Source organism: Malaclemys terrapin, chromosome 1 (genome assembly GCF_027887155.1).
Source record: "Malaclemys terrapin pileata isolate rMalTer1 chromosome 1, rMalTer1.hap1, whole genome shotgun sequence".
NCBI classification, from domain to species: domain Eukaryota; kingdom Metazoa; phylum Chordata; order Testudines; family Emydidae; genus Malaclemys; species Malaclemys terrapin.
The window spans coordinates 191,647,039-191,664,734 of NC_071505.1; the positions used below are offsets into that span (position 1 = coordinate 191,647,039).

Genomic DNA, 17,696 nt, shown 5'->3' on the forward strand with positions numbered 1-17,696 from the left:
GATTATGATGACGTCGTCAGTGGAATTTTACATCTGATCTATCTTGAACTATAAATAGAGGCAGTATTGTAGAGGGCATAGTTTGGGGGCTGTGTGTATTGAAATTATTAATATAGGATACTACCATGACACCAAGTCAATCATAAATTCCTTTATTAAATCTGAAGGCCCAATGGTATTTCTGCAATTGCTCTAAATATGTCTAAAAGCCTAAATAATAAATATCCAAACAGTAACAACACTTATGAGCATTTGATTACAAATATTTACAAAAGGGCTTACAGGAATGCTTATACCCATATTGGTTGGCTCCAACTTGTTCAGGCAGGTTTTAGCAATGAACCCTTAGAGTTTACTTTTTTTAATACCCTTTAATGAACAAGTGATGTCATTGCCAAGTATTTGACCTTAGCTAAGGCCAGATGAAGCAGTTTTTTATAATATATTAAACTTATATAGACAATTACTTACTGTACCTGGTACCCAGTGAACCAGGTTTCTATTATTTCAGCACAAACCTTAAATAATATAACACTGGTATTTTGAAGAGTCACTGAAAGTTTAACACAACTCTTTTTATGATCTCATTCTTTTTGACCACGTGCATTGGGCATATTGCACATGTTTAAAACCATAGTTCACCCAAGTCTAATGTGAGCTGATATTCCTGCTAGGGGGTGGAGTGGTGTTAATCTTGTATTTAAAATTGAGTCAATTTGGGGGACTATTAATCAACTTTTACATATAATCTGATGACTTCATCAAAGAGATGAAAATAAAACTAAAATGCATTTCTAATTCTAGAATTGACATTCATCATCAAGTACGTCTTCAACGTATGGTTTTTGTTTCAGGGTCTATGCTAATTTTTAAACAAAGTAGCAAAATCTCGCTGTTCAGTGCTTTGCAAAACTGTATGCGCGAGTCACAAGGAAAAAATTGTATCCCCTCACCCCAAATTAGAATTTGTGGCAGATGCTGTAATGAGGTATTGTATTACTACAATTTAATTTTGCAAAGTACCACTGTATATTTACAATGTGAAGAAATGTACATAATTAAAATTGACAAAATAAATTGATAAAGGACATCTTTGTTATGCACCTTTGCTTTTACATGTTTGTTCACTCACAAATTCAGAATGGGCCTTAATGCAAATTACTAAAATTCGGCAGGGTTTACATTTAATCAAGGTGGTAGGTTCATTCCAGTGGCTGCTCATCAGCATTGCCAGCAATAGTTTAAGTGGTTCCTAAATGTCAGATCCTCATTAATCTTTGGAAAGGCCTTTTGTTTGAAAGCTACTTGGCAACCAGCACTCATAGTTTAACCCTACATCTTTCTTAGTGATTAGTGATGGAATGTCATCAGCAAACAGCACAGATAATATGGTGGCTGTCCATATGAGTGATGATAAAAATTGGTGTGTACTAAGTGGGGACTGTCCTTCAAGTTTGATCCTAAAACAGCAACTATAAGCCACTCATTTTGTAGACCTTGTACAATATTTTAACTTTTAAAAATGGCTTTAACTGATTTAAAAAGAAGGGTCGGGGAAAGAAGTGTATGGAATTTAATGTTTTATGGGGTAGAGATGGGACATGCTGAATCCACATACCTGGAAAATAATATTTTCATAGAAGGTTTTGGTATATAAGCCCTTCACTAGAATGATGTATTTTTGAATGTATGGATGCTATAGCATTTTAATTTATGCTTTTGTTAATTTCACACTTCCCTGATTTTCAGACAATGCTTATGATCCAGATGTGAATGCTAAACAGATATGGATAGACAAAACAGTAATAAAGGGCAACATATGTTTGACATTTACTGATAATGGAAATGGTATGACTTCAGAGAAATTGCACAAAATGCTCAGGTGGGTAACTGTTTTGTGGATATTTTTATATTCTTCCACAATCATTCCAGTTTCAGATTTTAATGTTCTGCTCATTCCTGCATATTTTTATATCAAATCTTCAAATTAATTTAGTACTTGTGAAAGCGAGACTAAGATTAGTAGCTAGATCCAAACAATAGGCAGATGCTGGTCAAGTGTTCATCAAGATTGGCAGTACATTTTGTTCCTGAATCACCCATCTCCATTTGTCTGTTCCTGAGCCTATTTTGAGTCAGCGTCTATACAGAAATATGTGGTTTTGTAATGTCCGTAAGTGGAATAGGATAGGGGAAGAAGAGGAGGCCATACCTGCTAAACTCGGGTTTGTGTGAATATAAACCCAGGTAGCCAAAGTTGAAAGGTAGTTAACTCAGTGCTATTAACTGCCAACATGACCGTTCAGTTGTTTCTTAGTGGGTTGTAGGTGAAATGTAATAGAATTCAGATTTTGCACATTGTTCAAAATTGAAGGTATTGTAGAAAAATTAATGGGATGAGGAATAACTAATGAACAGTTATATATTTTCTTTGTACATATTTTTTTTCTATGGTATTGTTTCTTGTGACTTAAGGGCTTAATGCTAAATTCACTGCACAACTACAGATCATCACTTTTAATGAAATGTCTCCTTTGCCTCATTTACTAATGCAAAGTTGACTTTTGTTTACAAATAATTGAGAGAAGTGGAAAAACTGTTCACCAAGGTCCAGTTCAGTCTTTTAAAATATAATTGACTATTAGACTGCGTTGGGAGCTCTTTTTGTATAATTCCATACAGGTGATACCCCTTAGACATATTAAAAGATGGCAATAGATGACATTAGGGAGCAGTTTAGCATTATAACCTCAATCTGATCCTCAGCCTTTGTCTAGTTGTTGAGCAACTACTGCTTTTAGCTGTGTTGTAATCACTGATATCAAAACTGGAGATTAACATAATCTGTTTAAACCTATTTTTATATCAACCTTTTGTGGATTTACACTTTTTACAAAATATTCTTACAATGTGTTTCAGCTTTGGCTTCAGTGACAAAGTTACAATAAATGGCCGCGTTCCAGTGGGACTGTATGGAAATGGATTTAAATCGGGATCTATGCGCCTGGGAAAAGATGCGATTGTTTTCACCAAAAATGGAGAGACCATGAGTGTCGGCCTGTTATCTCAGACCTTCCTAGAAGCTACAAAGGCAGAACATGTCATTGTTCCGATAGTATCATTTAACAGGCAACATATCCTTTTGACTATTTTCAGACATAAAAAGTAGAGAACTTGCATGTGTAAAAGTAGAATAAGAGCAGCCTCTCAAGGGATGGAAATTGCAGTTGTGCTGATGTCCTCCTTATATATAAGGAGGGAGGAGGGCTATGGGGTTGGATAAAAGCAGTAAGCTAGCAGCATAACACGTGTCTGAGATATGTTAGGTGAGAAAGCCCTGAGTACTGTGGCTGTGCCAAAGAAGCTCACCTAGAAATTTATTTTAATTTGTGAAATGTTTAAGTCTTTAACTTAGTTCTTACGGCAAATAATTAATCCAGAATACAAAGCCAGCCTAAAGGCCATCCAGGCACATTCTTTGTTCTCTACTGAGGAGAAGTTACTGGCAGAGCTTGATGCTATCATGGGGAAAAAAGGAACAAGAATCATCATTTGGAACCTTAGAAAGTAAGATGAAGTCCAATGTCTGGTAACTTGTGAACTTAAAATAAGTGTTTACTATGCATGAGTTTGGTGGTAAGCAGCTAGACGTCTTTGGAACTGCTCTCTAAAGCTAATGAGCATGAGTTGGTAGTAACTTAGTGGGAACATGCGGAATTGGACTGATAAATTTCAGATATACAAGGTCATTCATCCACTACCACTGAACTATCTCGACAGAGCAAATAAAATAGCCAGAGGCAAAGGGACTAAAGTCAGGTCTATACTGTGTTCTGCTGGCATAGCTATGTCTGTTAGTTATGCCAGCAAAAAACCCTGTGTTTGACAGTTAATACAGGCAAAAGACTTTTGTTGGTATAGCTTATGTCCTTTGAGGAGGTAGCTTAACTGTGCCAGCAAAAGAATTACTTTGCTAGAATAAGTTGGATCTCTACTAGAGAGATTTGTTGGTATTGTTGTACCAGCAAAGCTTTTGCAGTTGTAAACTAGCCCTAAAATGTGGTATCTTGCTAAATCCTATCTGTTTTAATACTTTAATGGCTGTTTGAGACACCAGGCAGCTCCTTAACTAAACTTTCTTGTGCCTAGCAGTAGTCTACTTAAAATGCCTGGAACTTTTCAAGTTTAATTCTAGTTTGTTGACTCTTACATTATCTAATCCAGAATTTTCCCACACAATTTACCATAGCAAAATAAAAGGCTTACTTAGTCACGTTCTCAAAGTCAGTAGAAATTAGAGAACATTGTTAGGTCAGCTTCTCCATCCACGTGCCTCTGCAGGATTGGGCCCTATAGAATCATAGAAATGTAGGACTGGAAGGGACCTCAATAGGTCATCTCGTCTAGTCCCCTGAACTCAAGGCAGAACTAAGTAATAAGTAGACCATTCCTGACAGGTGTTTGTCTAACCTGTCCTTAAAAACCTCCAATGAGAGAGAGTCTCAAATCTTCCTAGGAGATTTGTTCCAGTGTTTAACTACTCTGACAAGAAGTTTTTCCTAATGTCCAACCTAAAGCGCCCTTGCTGCAATTTAAGCCCATTGCTGCTTCTCCTATCCTCAGAGGTTATGGGGAACAATTTTTCTCCCTCCTTGTAACAATCTCTTTTGTACTTGAAAACTGTTATCATATTTCCCCACTCTCCCCCATCTTCTCTTCTCCAGACTAAACAAACCCAATTTTTTTCAATCTTCCCTAATAGGTCATGTTTTCTAGATCTTTAATCATTTTTGTTGCTCCCATAGACTTTAAGGTCAGAAAGGACTATCATGGTCATCTAGTCTGACCTCCTGTACGTTGCAGGCCGCAGAATCTGCCCCACCCACCTGGGAAAGAATTCTCTGTAGTAGTTCAGAGCCCTCCCCATCACTGGCCATTGGAGATAATTTGCTGCTAGCAGTCGCAGATCATCGGCATACCATTGTATGCTGTCTCATCGTACTATCCCCTCTATAAACTTACCAAGCTCAGTCTTGAAGCCAGTTCGGTATTTTGCCCCTTCTGCTCCCCTTGGGAGGCTGTTCCAGAACGTCAGTTCTCTGATTAGAAACCTTTGCCTAATTTCAAGCCTAAATTTGTTGATGACTAGTTTATAGCCTGTTCTCTCCTCTGGGCTTTCTCCAATTTGTCCACATATTTTCTGAAATGTGGTGCCCAGAACTGGACAAAATACTGCAGTTGAGGCCTAATCAGCGCAGAGTAGAGCAGAAGAATTATTTCTTGTGTTGTGCTTACAATACTGCTAATACATCCCAGAATGATGTTTGCTTTTTTTGCAAGTGTTACACTGTAGACTCTCATTTAGCTTGTGATCCACTGTAACCCCGAGATCTCTTTGCACAGTACTCTTTTCTCGGCAGTCATTTCCAATTTGTATGTCTGCAGTTGATCCTTCCTAAGTGGAGTACTTTGCATTTGTCCTTACTGATTTTCATTCTGTTTATTTCAGACGATTTCTCCAGTTTGTCCAGATCATTTTGAAATTTAATCCTATCCTCCAAAGCACTTGCAAACCTTCTCAGCTTGGTATCGTCTGAAAACTTTGTGTACTCTCTATGCTATTATCTAAATCATTTATGAAGATATTGAACAGAACTGGACCCAGGAAGGATCCCTGTAGGACCTCACTTGATATGCCCTTCCAGCTTGACTGTGAACCACTGATAACTATGGTCTGGGTCTGTAATTCCCCGGGTTGTCTCTATTCCCCTTTTTGTAGATTGGCACTGTATTTGCCTTCTTCCAGTCTGGAATCTCTCCCATCTTTCTTGAGTTTTCGAAGATAATAGCTAATGACTCAGATATTTCCTCAGTCAGCCCCTTGAGTATTTTAGGATGCATTTCTGTAGTAGTATTGTTAGGATTCATTTAGAACAAATGAATGTCATTGCAGTGTTACCTGGTAAATATTAGAGAACTGTGATTAAAAAGGAACATCTCCTTGAGGAAACCATACTTTAGAATCACCAACTGAAATAAACTTGCCTGCTAAGATGTTTTTCCTCTTCCACCCCTCTGTGGTTTCCTGCCTTCTTCAGTAATTGTGTTGGGTTATTTATTTAGTTAATTAAAAAGTAAACAATTTAATATAAATTAAAAATTATTTATTCTATTTATATTTTGGACTTCCTTCCACAGAGATAAAGATGGAGAAACAGAGCTCGATTTTGATAAGGATAAATACGACATCAGAATTCCAGAAGATTTAGATGAAGCAACAGGGAAAAGAGGGTATAAAAAACAGGAGAGACAGGACCAGATTGTGCCCGAAAGTGACTATTCGTTACGGGTAGGTATGCTGTTTACTAAAAAAAATGACAAAGCTGGAAACTAAGTTAAAATATTTCTTTTCAATGAGAATGATTGATTATACTACAGCAGCAGTGGCCATAAAATATTTTAAAGCCAATCCATTTGCTTTTGAAGTATGTTTGTGATGCTTCTCCGGGGTGCCCAGGATTGTGAAGCACCTAACAAGAACCTGCCCTTAGTGTGAGGAAGCCTTGTTCTGTGCCTGCTGTGTGTCCACTCCCTGACTCCGCCGGTCATGGGCAACACAAGCACTCCCCTCTCAGCCTATGCTTGCTCTGCTGTCTCTCTGCAGATTAGTGATAGATGTGGTCCAACCTCCAAGCCCATGAATGTCTTCCTAGTGCCCAGCCTCTGTTCCACTGGAAACTCTCAGTATTTGGTGCTCTCAGCTGCAGTACGCTGCAGTTTCCAGTTATACCTCCGATCACTGTTCTGTTTAACAGACAGCACTTGGATATTTTTATATTGAAAACAAGCAAAAGTTTATTTAACAAAGGAAAGAGATTCAAGGGATAGCAAGTAGAAGTATTGGAAACAAATAGTTACATATAAAATAAAATCATAATGCATTTAGAACCTAGACTTATTTAACTATTTAGTCTAGAATCTAGACTTGTTTAATGCCTTGTAAAGCAAAGTTCACCCCCAAAGACCTTTCACTATTTTTCAACCAATCCTGGTGGTGCTCCTTTTTGCACGAGGCAAGCCACACTATCCGCTTGTCTCCTCAGTGAAGGAACAGTCCGTCTCCTTGCCATCATTTGCAAACCTGCCTGCGGCCAGGGGAAGTGGCTGGGAGTGCCAAGGCCATGCCCCTGTTGCAAGGGCAGGACACAGCCCAGAGAGGACAGGGAGAGGTATCATGCAGCCTCCCCATCATCTAGGCGGCAGCAGCAGCAGCAACCCTGGCACCTGGGCTCCACACATCCTAGCACTTCTGTCCCTAACTGCAGCCCTGCAAACCTGCCTGTGCCTGGGTCTTTCCATGTGGAATGGCAGTGCTGGGAACCTGTGGAGCTGCAGGCAAAAAAAGTCAATAAGTGGCAAGCCTGTTGCCAATGTCCAGACCAATTCCAGTTCAAATCAATTAGTTCCAGGCAAAATGTTTAACAGGAAGTAATTATCAGGGTTGTTGTTAAGCAGCATTTATTATATATAGTGAGAGAGGATTTATTATAAACCATTCATGTTGGTTTGCATAACAGAAATTACCATGTGTTTTGCAGGCTTACAGCAGTATTTTGTATTTGAAGCCAAGAATGCAAATCATTATCAGAGGACAAAAAGTGAAAACGCAGTTGATTTCCAAAAGTCTTGCATACATTGAACGTGATATTTATAGACCAAAATTTTTGGCTGTATCCTTTACTGATACGTACATCATTGCATGCTGAATGGGAAGACATGATGTCAGTAGGCTGTCAATTCTGTGACAAAATGTTGTGTTGCAGATATCCATGTTAAGATGCTATACCAAACCTAGGGGCTGATGGAATTGTTCCAGTTTGAAAGTATTGGCTCATTTTTGAATGAACTTTCAGTATGAAGAAACTCTTGGGTGATCAAATTATCCTTAACATCCAAAAACAAGGCTAAAACTGTAAGAATCACCTTTGGATTTAACTGCAGAAACAAAGACCATTATGGAATAATGATGTATCACAGAAACAGACTCATCAAAGCTTATGAAAGGGTTGGCTGTCAATTAAAGGTAAGACTTCAACCTTAAAAAAGTTAATATTTGTGAATTAGAAACTACACTTCTACCCCGATATAACGCGACCCGATATAACACGAATTCGGATATAACGTGGTAAAGCAGCGCTCCGGGGGGGGCTGCGCACTCCGGCGGATCAAAACAAGTTCAATATAACGCAGTTTCACCTATAACGCAGTAAGATTTTTTTTTTTTTTTTTTTTTTTTTTTTTTTGGGCTCCCAAGGACAGCGTTATATCGGGGTAGAGGTGTAGTTGAATTCAAACCAGTTTACCTAATTTGTTTAATCGAGTAATTTAATAGTAATAAAATACTGAATTTTAAAAAAGTTATATTTTGATGCAGCTTTTGTAATATGCTTGGTTTCTGTAGTGTCAATGCATCAGTTTAATACTGAAAGTTGTACTAAGCACATAATCATAAATAATTGCTTTAGAACTAACCTTGATGTACAAAGTGTAGGCATGAATGTGCCACTTTTAAGAGAAAGGAGGGACTCGAGAATCATAGCAATGTAGGGCTGGAAGGGATCTCAAAGTAATCAGTCCTGCTCCTGGTGCTGAGTCAGGTAAAGTGAAACCTAGCCCATTCATGACAAGTTATCCAATCTGTTCTTAAACCTCCAGTAATAGGGATTCACAACCTTCCCTATACCAGAGGTTTAACTACCCTTCTAGACAGAAAATTTGTCATATTTAACCTAAAACTCCCTTGCTTTAGTTCAAGCCCATTGCATCTTGTCCTGCCTTCAGTAGACATGAACAATTGATCAGTCCTCTTTATAACAGCCTTTAACATACCTGAAGACTTCTCAGGTCCCCCGTCCCCCCCCCAATATTCTTTCCTCAAGAGGACATGTCCAGTTCTTTAAACCTTTCCTTATAGGTTCTAAACCTTCTATCATTTTTTGTTGTTTTCTGGACACTCTCTCCAATTTGTCCACATCTTTTCTAAAGTGTAGCACCTAGAATCGGACACAGTACTCCAGCTGAAGCCTCCCGAGGGCTAAGTAGAGTGAGACAGTTACCTCCTGTGTCTTACATACAACACTGCTTTTAATACACCCCAGGATATTAGCGTTTTTCACAACTGCATCACATTGTTGACTGATATTCAGTTTGATCCACTACAACTCCCAGATATTTTTCTCCAGTACTACTGCCTAGCCATCTATTCCCCACTTTTGTAGTTGTGCATTTGATTTTTTTCCTTCCTTAGTAAGGTACTTTGCACTTGTCTTTATTGAATGTCATCTTATGTGATTTCAATTCTCCAATTTGTTATGATCATTTTGAATTATAATCCTGTCCTCCAAAGTGCTTACAAACCCTCCTAGCTTGCTGTCATGATTGTTCTATAAGCATACTGTCCACTCCATTATCCAAGTCATTAATGCAAATATTGAATAGGACCAGACCTAAGACTGACGCTTGTAGGACACTACTAGATATGTCCTTCCCATCTGACAGTGGGCCATTGATAACTACTCATTGAGTACAGTATTTCAACCACTTTTGCGCCCATCTTACAGTACTTTCATGTAGACCCCATTTTCCTAGTTAGCTTATGAGAATGGTCACGTGGGACTGTCAAAAACCTTAATAAAAATTAAGTGATATCACATCTACTACTTCCCCCAATCCACTAGGCTAACAACCTGTCAAAGAAGTAAATTAAGTTGGTTTGACATGATTAGTTCTTAATAAATCCATGTTGGTAATTACTTGTAACTCTATTGTGCTTTAGGTACTAATAGGTTGATTGTTTAATAATTTGTTCCAGTATCTTTCTAGATATCAAAGTTAGGCTGACTGGTTTATAATTCCCCAGGTTCTCCTTGTTTCCGCCTTTTAAAAATAGGCAATATGTTTGCCCTTCTTCAGTCCTCTGGGACCTTACCCACCCTCCCTGTGATCTTGAAGATAATTGTTAATGATTTAGAGGTTGCTTCAGCTTCAGCCTTAAGTTACCTGTAGAATGAATTTCATAAAGCCCTCTGATTTGAATACATCTAACATATCTAAATATTCATTAACTTGTTCTTTCCCTATTTTGGCTTGTATTCTTCCCCCTGGTTAATATTAATTGTGTTGTATCTGGTCACTGTTAACCTTTTTAGTGAAGATTGAAGCAAAATAGGCATTAAACATCTCAGCCGCCTTGATATCAGTTATTAGCTCTTCTTCTCTGCCAAGTAGAGGACCTACACTTTCCTTGGTCTTTCTCCTGCTCCTAATATATTTTAAAAACCTCTTCGTCTTCTATATCTCTCTCTAGGTGTAATTCATTTTGTCTCTTAGCCTTTCTGATTTTCTCCCTATATGCTTGATAAATTGCTAAGTACAAAAGAATACCACAAAGTTTCCACTTTCTGTAGGATTCTTTTTTGATTTTCAGGTGATTAAAGAGTTCCTGATTGAGTCATGTTGACACCTTACTATTACTCCTCTTTCCTTCACATCAGGATAGCTTGAAGTTGTGCCTTTAATGTTGTCTCCTTGAGAAACTGCCAGTTCTTTTAGATTTTCTTCCCGGGGGACATTACCTACCAGTTCTCAGAGTATGTTTAAAAAAAATAAAGGCAGATTTTACATCCATTGTCCTTATAGAATCATAGACATTTAGTCCTGGAGGGGACCTCAAAGTCATTAAGTCCAGTCCCCTATGCTGTACCAGGACCAAGTAAACCTAGACCATCCCTGACAGGTGTTTGTCCAACTTGTTTTTAAAAGCTTCCAATGATGGGGACTCCATGACCTCCCTTGGAAGGCTATTCCAGAGTTTAACTTCCTTTGTCGTTAGAAAGCTTTTCCTATTTCCCTTGCAGTAGATTTAGCCCCTATTTGTCCTACCTTCAGTGGATGTGGAGAACAGTTGATCACTGTCCTCTTTATAACAGCCCTTAACATAATTGAAGACTCTCAGGCCCTCTCTCAGCCTTTTCTCATGACCAAACATGGCCAGTTTTTTAACCTTTCCTCATAGGTCAGGTTTTCTAAACCTTTTTATCATTTTTGTTGCTTTCCTCTGGACTCTTCCCAATTTGTCCACGTGTTTTTTCCAAAGTGTGGTACCCAGAATAGGACACATTACTCCAGTTGGGGCCTCACCAGTGCCGAGTAGAGTGGGATAATTACCTCCTGTGTCTTGAATGCAACAGTCCTGTTAATACACCCCAGAATCATATTAACCTTTTTTGCAGCTGCATCACATGGACAACTGTTTGTGGTCCACTGTAACCCCAAGATCCTTTTCAGCAGTACTACTACCTAGATAGTTATTCCCAATTTTGTAGTTGTGATTTGATTTTTTTCTTCCTAAATGCAGTTCTTTGCACTTGTCTTTATTGAATTTCATCTTGTTGAATTCAGATCAATTCTTGAATTTGTCAAGCTCATTTTGAATTTTAAACCTGTCCTCCAAAGTGCTTACAACCCCTCCAGCTTGGTGTCATCTGCAGATTTTAGAAGCATACTTTCTACTCTATTATCCAAGTCATTAATGAAAATATTGAATAGTACCAGATCTAGGACTGACCCCATTGGCATCCCAGTAGATATGCCCTCCTAATTTGACAGCAAACTGATAACATTTGGATACAGTCTTTCAACCAGTTGTGCACCCACCTTACAGTTATTTCATCTAGACCACATTTCCCAGCTTTGCTTATGAGAATGTCATGTAGAACTGTGTCAAAAGCTAATTTATCAACACTTCCAGTTCTTCCTGTTTATTCCCCATACTCCTTGCATTTGTGTATAGACATGTTGAGCAGATTCCCCCACTGATATCCCTCTTGTTACTCCTGTGACCCTATTGTAATTTTCCATGTCTTCCTCCCTTCCCCCGAACATCTAGCCCTCTGTTAATATGGGTTTTTTATACTTATGCGCTTTTGTCACCTGCCCACTTTGGACCTATTTTTAAGCCTTCCTTTATCCACATTGGGTATGTTTTCACCCATGATAGGTACAAAATACAAGACAATTCCATTTTTTTCAAGAGGAACTACATGTCAAAATTAAATTTTATAACTTCAGCTCATGTGGCTTGTAAACTTTTCCGACAAACTTGTTGCTAAGTTCAATATATTTGTAAAATCCAAACTACCAATAGTCTTTTTTCCTTTTGTATATAGGAATGTTTCAGTATAAAAGTTGGCATCTTTTTCTAATTTCTATATTAATCTTTTACAGGCAAACAACATGGGTGTTGGTGTAGTTGGGGTTATAGAATGTAACTTCCTAAAACCAACTCATAATAAACAAGATTTTGATTATACCAATGAATACAGGTGAATATATATGTATTTTATCTAGACATATTATAAAATGGGTTTACAGTGGGTGTATTAAATACTTTTCCTAGCATGCTATTTCCTAGCTATAAAATGTCAGTTTTTTTCCTAAGTATTGCATAAGTACTTTGTAATCCGAAATTGTCATGAAATACTACCACCACTTTGGACAGTAAGTGCTACCAAATTGAAAACAAAGGCAGTTAATTCTGTTTTAAAAAGTTACTTAATCTTTCAAACACCTTCATGCTTTTCTCTTTAAATGCTTCTTTCTATTGGTAGAGTTAACTGGCTGAAAAGCTGAATTCATATGCTGTATGTGTATTTGAGGGAGGCATGAAGTGAGAAATGAAAACAAATAATTGCCAAGTTAATTTATTAGCTATTGTGTGTTCTTTAATAGTAATATCTGCAAGAAAAGTTTTATACATTGTCATCTACATCTGAAGATACTTTGGAGTTGCTATTTTTCCTTGTTTTTTACATGCAAAGATAATTAAGTAATTGACTTATTGGAGAGTGTATTTAAGGAGTCTAAAAATTAATGCCATAGTTAAAGCTGTAAATTAGTAATTTGTCCATTTTAAAAGTAAAAGTTGACTCATCCTTTTTAAAATTCTGAGATACAGCTTTCCTGTTTCTCTGCCAGGCTGAGCAATATCAATCACCTGTAACGGAAGGAAATGGATAGGTCATTAGAATGGGAATTCTGTTAAATCTTTGAGAGATTTGGCACATGAACCAGAAAGTAAGCAGCTCAGATTGCTCAGCAGCGTAGGGTTGTGGTAACTGGGATTTGGAGCTGCTCTGTAATAATTTGAGTAGTGGATGTTGACCTGATTGGGATGGGTTTTGTATGGATACAGTGGTTTAGTATAATGTGGGGGTGAACAGATTAAAAGCAGGAAGGGAAAAAATGACTCAAGATAAGCCACTTGTCTCGTAACTACACAAGTGTTTGACAGTTCCAGGACAGAAAAAGGCTTTTGATCACTGGGATCAAAAACTCAAAAAGAACACTCTTGAAAGAGGGAGGGTAGCTCTTTAGGGGAACCAGACTAAAACCCTGGTATCTGAGGGTATCTGAAGAAGTTAGGCCTGCTTAGCTTACCTTCAGGGAAGAAGTACAGGTACCTGAACTCACTTGTACCTGTTAAGTAACTACAGTTGATCCACAGGATACTGTAGTCCAGGGCCTGGTCTCAAGAATTGGAGAATTGCAGAATCCCACCTATTGACAAAAGGACAATCGTTTGATTACGCTCATGGTTAAATGTTCAAGAGACCAAATAACCAGACTTACCCAAATTTATTGTCTAAAGACCAAGCAGTACAATACGTGAAGGAGACATACATGACTTCTTTCTGGGAAGCAATTCTTGCACAGAAAATGTGCTTCTAAGATAGCTTATCAGCTAGTAATCAGGAAGTTTAGACTTGAAATGAGATGAAGGTTTCTAACCATCAGAGGAGTGAAGTACTGGAATAGCCTTCCAAGGGGAGCAGTGAAGGCAAAGACATATTTGGCTTCAAGACTAAGCTTGGTAAGTTTATGGGATGGTATGATGGGATAGTCAAAGATCAATTGCCAAAATTAGACTATTAGCGGTAAATATGCCCAAATGGCCTGTGATGGGACACTAACTAGGGTGGGATCTCAGTTACTACAGAGAATTCTTTCCCGGGTGTCTGGCTGGTGAGTCTTGCCCACATGGGTTTAGCTGATTGCCATATTTGGGGTTGGGAAGGAATTTTCCTCCAGGGCAGATTGGCAGAGGCCCTGATGGTTTTTCACCTTCCTCTGCAGCGTGGGGCACGGGTCACTTGCTGGAGGATTCTCTGCACATTGAAGTCTTTAAACCACAAGTTGAGGACTTCAGTAGCTCAAACATAGGTCAGGGGTTTGTTACAGGAGTGGGTGGGTGAGATTCTGTGGTGGCCTGCGTTGTGCAGGAGGTCAGACTAGAAGATCATTGTCCCTTCTGACCGTAAAGTCTGAGTCTGAGTAATATTTGTAGTATGATTTTACGAGTTACAAAGCTTTTTACACATCACTAAAATCCAATCCATCAGTTTGTAACAGTTCTTTAACTTGTTTTGTTCTATTCTTATTTCTGATTTGACTAGTACTTTCCAAACCCAATTGGGTGAAGAGGTGCATCCCAATCTGTACTAGGACCCACCACTCTTTGTATTTTAGCTTAACAGGCTTCCTGTTTTCTAATGGCAAAGCTGACTTCAGCTTTGCAAAATGTTGTGATCTTCTGAACAGAATTGTGGGGAGAGCATGATATATTCAGTTAACATAACTTCCCAACATTTTTTGTATATGTAAACAAACTGTGTGGATATACCCGTTAATGGGATGTATGCAATCTCTAATATATTTGTATTGACTAACACGCCACAAGATAGGTAAAGGCACGAGGTCTAACACATGAGGGGGTTGCATTCAGAGAGACCAGATTGGGCACAGAGGTTTGGGTAATCCTTTACAATGACAGTAACTTTCTCAACTTTTATCTAAAATTGTGCTGCTTATATTCATTAAACAGTGGATATATATTTTTCTTTCATTTGAAGAGTTTGGGAGACTTCAGAAATAATTCACTTAACTGACAGGTGAATGGTAAATATCTAATGAAAAATATTGAAATTCATATAAAATTGTACTAGTGTATTAAATTAAGTAGTGTTACCTTATCCGCCCTCCCCCCACCACCACCTTTCCAAAGACACCTAGCGTTTGTGCATCTGCTCCCATCACCCTATGAAGTCTGCTTTCCTTGTCCTCCCTTAGGCTTCAACCCTGCAACTGAATATGTTCTGGAAAACCTGTGTCTGCATGTAGGGGCTCTGTTGACTTTGGTTATGATGTCAGCTCTATTCCTCCTTTACTGCCTATTCTTTGTATACCCATAATTGTTCCTACTGGTCTCGTCTGTATTTTCCGTTGGACAAGTATTTTCATTTTACTGGTCATGTTTGGTCTTGTAGAATCCTTTGTTCATTTGGTCCAAATCCATCCTACTTAATTCATGTACTATAACTTTTGCTCTGCCTTGCTTATTCCCATGTCTTTGCCTCTTCAGTTCACTGGCTTCTTATCCATTTTGCTCTGCTACTTACTCCTGCCTTCCAGTTTGCTTCCTTCCTTCATGTTATGATTCACTTTTTTGTGGCTGTCTACATTTGTGTGTTTCTTTCTAGACCTCTCTTTGGAACATTCATTTGCTCTTCTTTTTCTAACTTTAAATCTTTAAATCTGATCTCAAAACTTCTCTTCCTCTAAGTCTGTTGTGATCTTGCTGAGGACTTTTGCATGTGACTTGATGACTATCCAAGATTGTCAAATAACAGGCTCAATTGGAATTGATTAATCATAGATGTTCAATCAGAGCAGGGCTGGCTCTAACTTTTTTGCCACCCCAGGCAAAAAAGAAGAGCGCCGCTGTACCTCCCTCCCCCCCCCCCCCCGAGCGCCACCCCGCGAAACCCCCCCCAGCGCTGCGCAGGCGAAATCCCCGCCCCCCAGCGCTGCGCACCCGAAGCCCTGCCGAGCACCGCGCAAGCCCCCGCACCCCCCCCAGCGCCATGCCGCCTGAAGCCCCACCCCCTCCAAGCACCGCGCCACCCGAAGCCACTAACCCCCCCCGAGCGCCACGCCACCCCTCGCTCCCCCTCCGAGCACCATGCCGTGCCAAGCCCCCGCTCCCCCTCCGAGTGTTGCGCCAAGCCCCCGCCTCAGCATCTGAGCGCCGCGCCAAGCCCCCGCCCCCCTCCGAGCACCACGCTGCCCGAAGGCCCCCCCCCCAACAAAAAAAACCTTCCAGTGCTGCCCCCACGAACCAAAATAAATAAATAAATAAAAACCCGAGCACCGCCCCGTCCCAAGGTGCTGCCCCAAGCATGTGCTGGTGGTGCCTGGAGCCGGCCCTGAATCGGAGATTAGTACAGCACTGTACAGAATACAGAAACAATAGATACATTACTACCCTAGCTGTAAGGTAAAGATTTGATGCTGTCTCTTTTTCACTGTAACAGGTGGGATGCACAGTTTCATTCCTCACCTAAGTTCCAAAACTTCTGTTGTTATATAGGGATTTTAGGCCATAACCCCTCTTCGCCAAAAACAACCTCCCAGAACCGTGTTCTGATGTCATTTCTTATGTTCTGATGAGATTTCCTTTAATATCTGTACATTCTTAGTTTACCTGATTTATGTGTGAAGGCATAATTTTTTACAGCCGAGGACCAACATTCTTCAAGATAATATCTCTCAGTGAGTTCTTCTTTCCCCGTAAGCATTCTTCCCTGTTGATTCCCCAATAGGAAACATCTGCTGTAACAATCATCCCTCATCAATCCATTTTATATATGCTTATGTAAGCATTATATTATATTATAACATTTTTTTTTTAAAAGGAATGGTTTCCAAGAATATTTGGAGTTTTATAGACATGGAAGCACCACGGATTATTAGATACATCCTAATACATAGAATCATGAATAGGGTTACTTATAGGTCAAGGACCAGTATTCTGGGCCTTAGAATTCCACATACTTTTTATGATATTAACAAAGATTCTAAAGAATAGTTAATATGTAAATGAATCAATATACAAAAAAGAAAAGGACTAAAAGGGCTAATATTCACGAGCAAGTACTAACAGGACCATCAAATGGACTATTTAAATTATTTTTTTAATAGCTGTATTGCCTTATCTGTCACCATCCTTTTGAATCAAAGGTTATTTTCTTCAACTGCTGCTATTTCTACCGACTGTAATTATACTTTGGCCTAAATTTTCACCACCACTGTGAATGTTTGCAAAGACTCCCTCATACCTAAACCAGAGACTCATTCCTATAGACAGGGGCGGGCAAACTTTTTGGCCTGAGGGCCGCATCAGGTTTCAGAAATTGTATGGAGGGCCAATTAGGGGAGGCTGTGCCTCCCCAAACAGGCAAGTGTGGCCCTGCCCCCATCCGATGACCCCGCCCCTCCCGCTTCTTGTCCCTGATGGCCCCCCGGGACTCCTGCCCCATCCAGCCCTCCCTGGTCCCTGACGGCCCTCCTGGACCCCCCGCCGCCCCATCCAACCCCCCTTCCCTGACCTCTCCCCCCTCGCCCCCGGGACCCCTGCACCATCCAACCACCCTTTCTCCTTGACAGCCCCTGGAACCCACACCCCTGACTGCCCCCAGCCGCCCCATCCAACCCCTCCTCTCCGACCTGACCTCCCCCCGGATCTCTGCCCCATCCAACCACCACTTCTCCCTGACTGCTCCCTGGAACCCATGCCCCCA

General features: G+C 39.7%; 1 protein-coding gene across 1 annotated transcript in view; it reads left to right on the top strand.

Annotated features, from left to right (window-relative positions):
- Positions 1–17,696, top strand: part of MORC3 (MORC family CW-type zinc finger 3) — a 47,134-nt gene that overhangs the window by 11,081 nt on the left and 18,357 nt on the right. Inside the window, exons 3-9 of the mRNA XM_054048872.1 lie at positions 1,750–1,882; positions 2,920–3,132; positions 3,421–3,567; positions 6,199–6,349; positions 7,599–7,730; positions 7,964–8,083; positions 12,286–12,383. Coding sequence (XP_053904847.1) covers positions 1,750–1,882; positions 2,920–3,132; positions 3,421–3,567; positions 6,199–6,349; positions 7,599–7,730; positions 7,964–8,083; positions 12,286–12,383 — 994 coding nt within the window. The remainder of the gene's footprint in view (positions 1–1,749; positions 1,883–2,919; positions 3,133–3,420; positions 3,568–6,198; positions 6,350–7,598; positions 7,731–7,963; positions 8,084–12,285; positions 12,384–17,696) is intronic.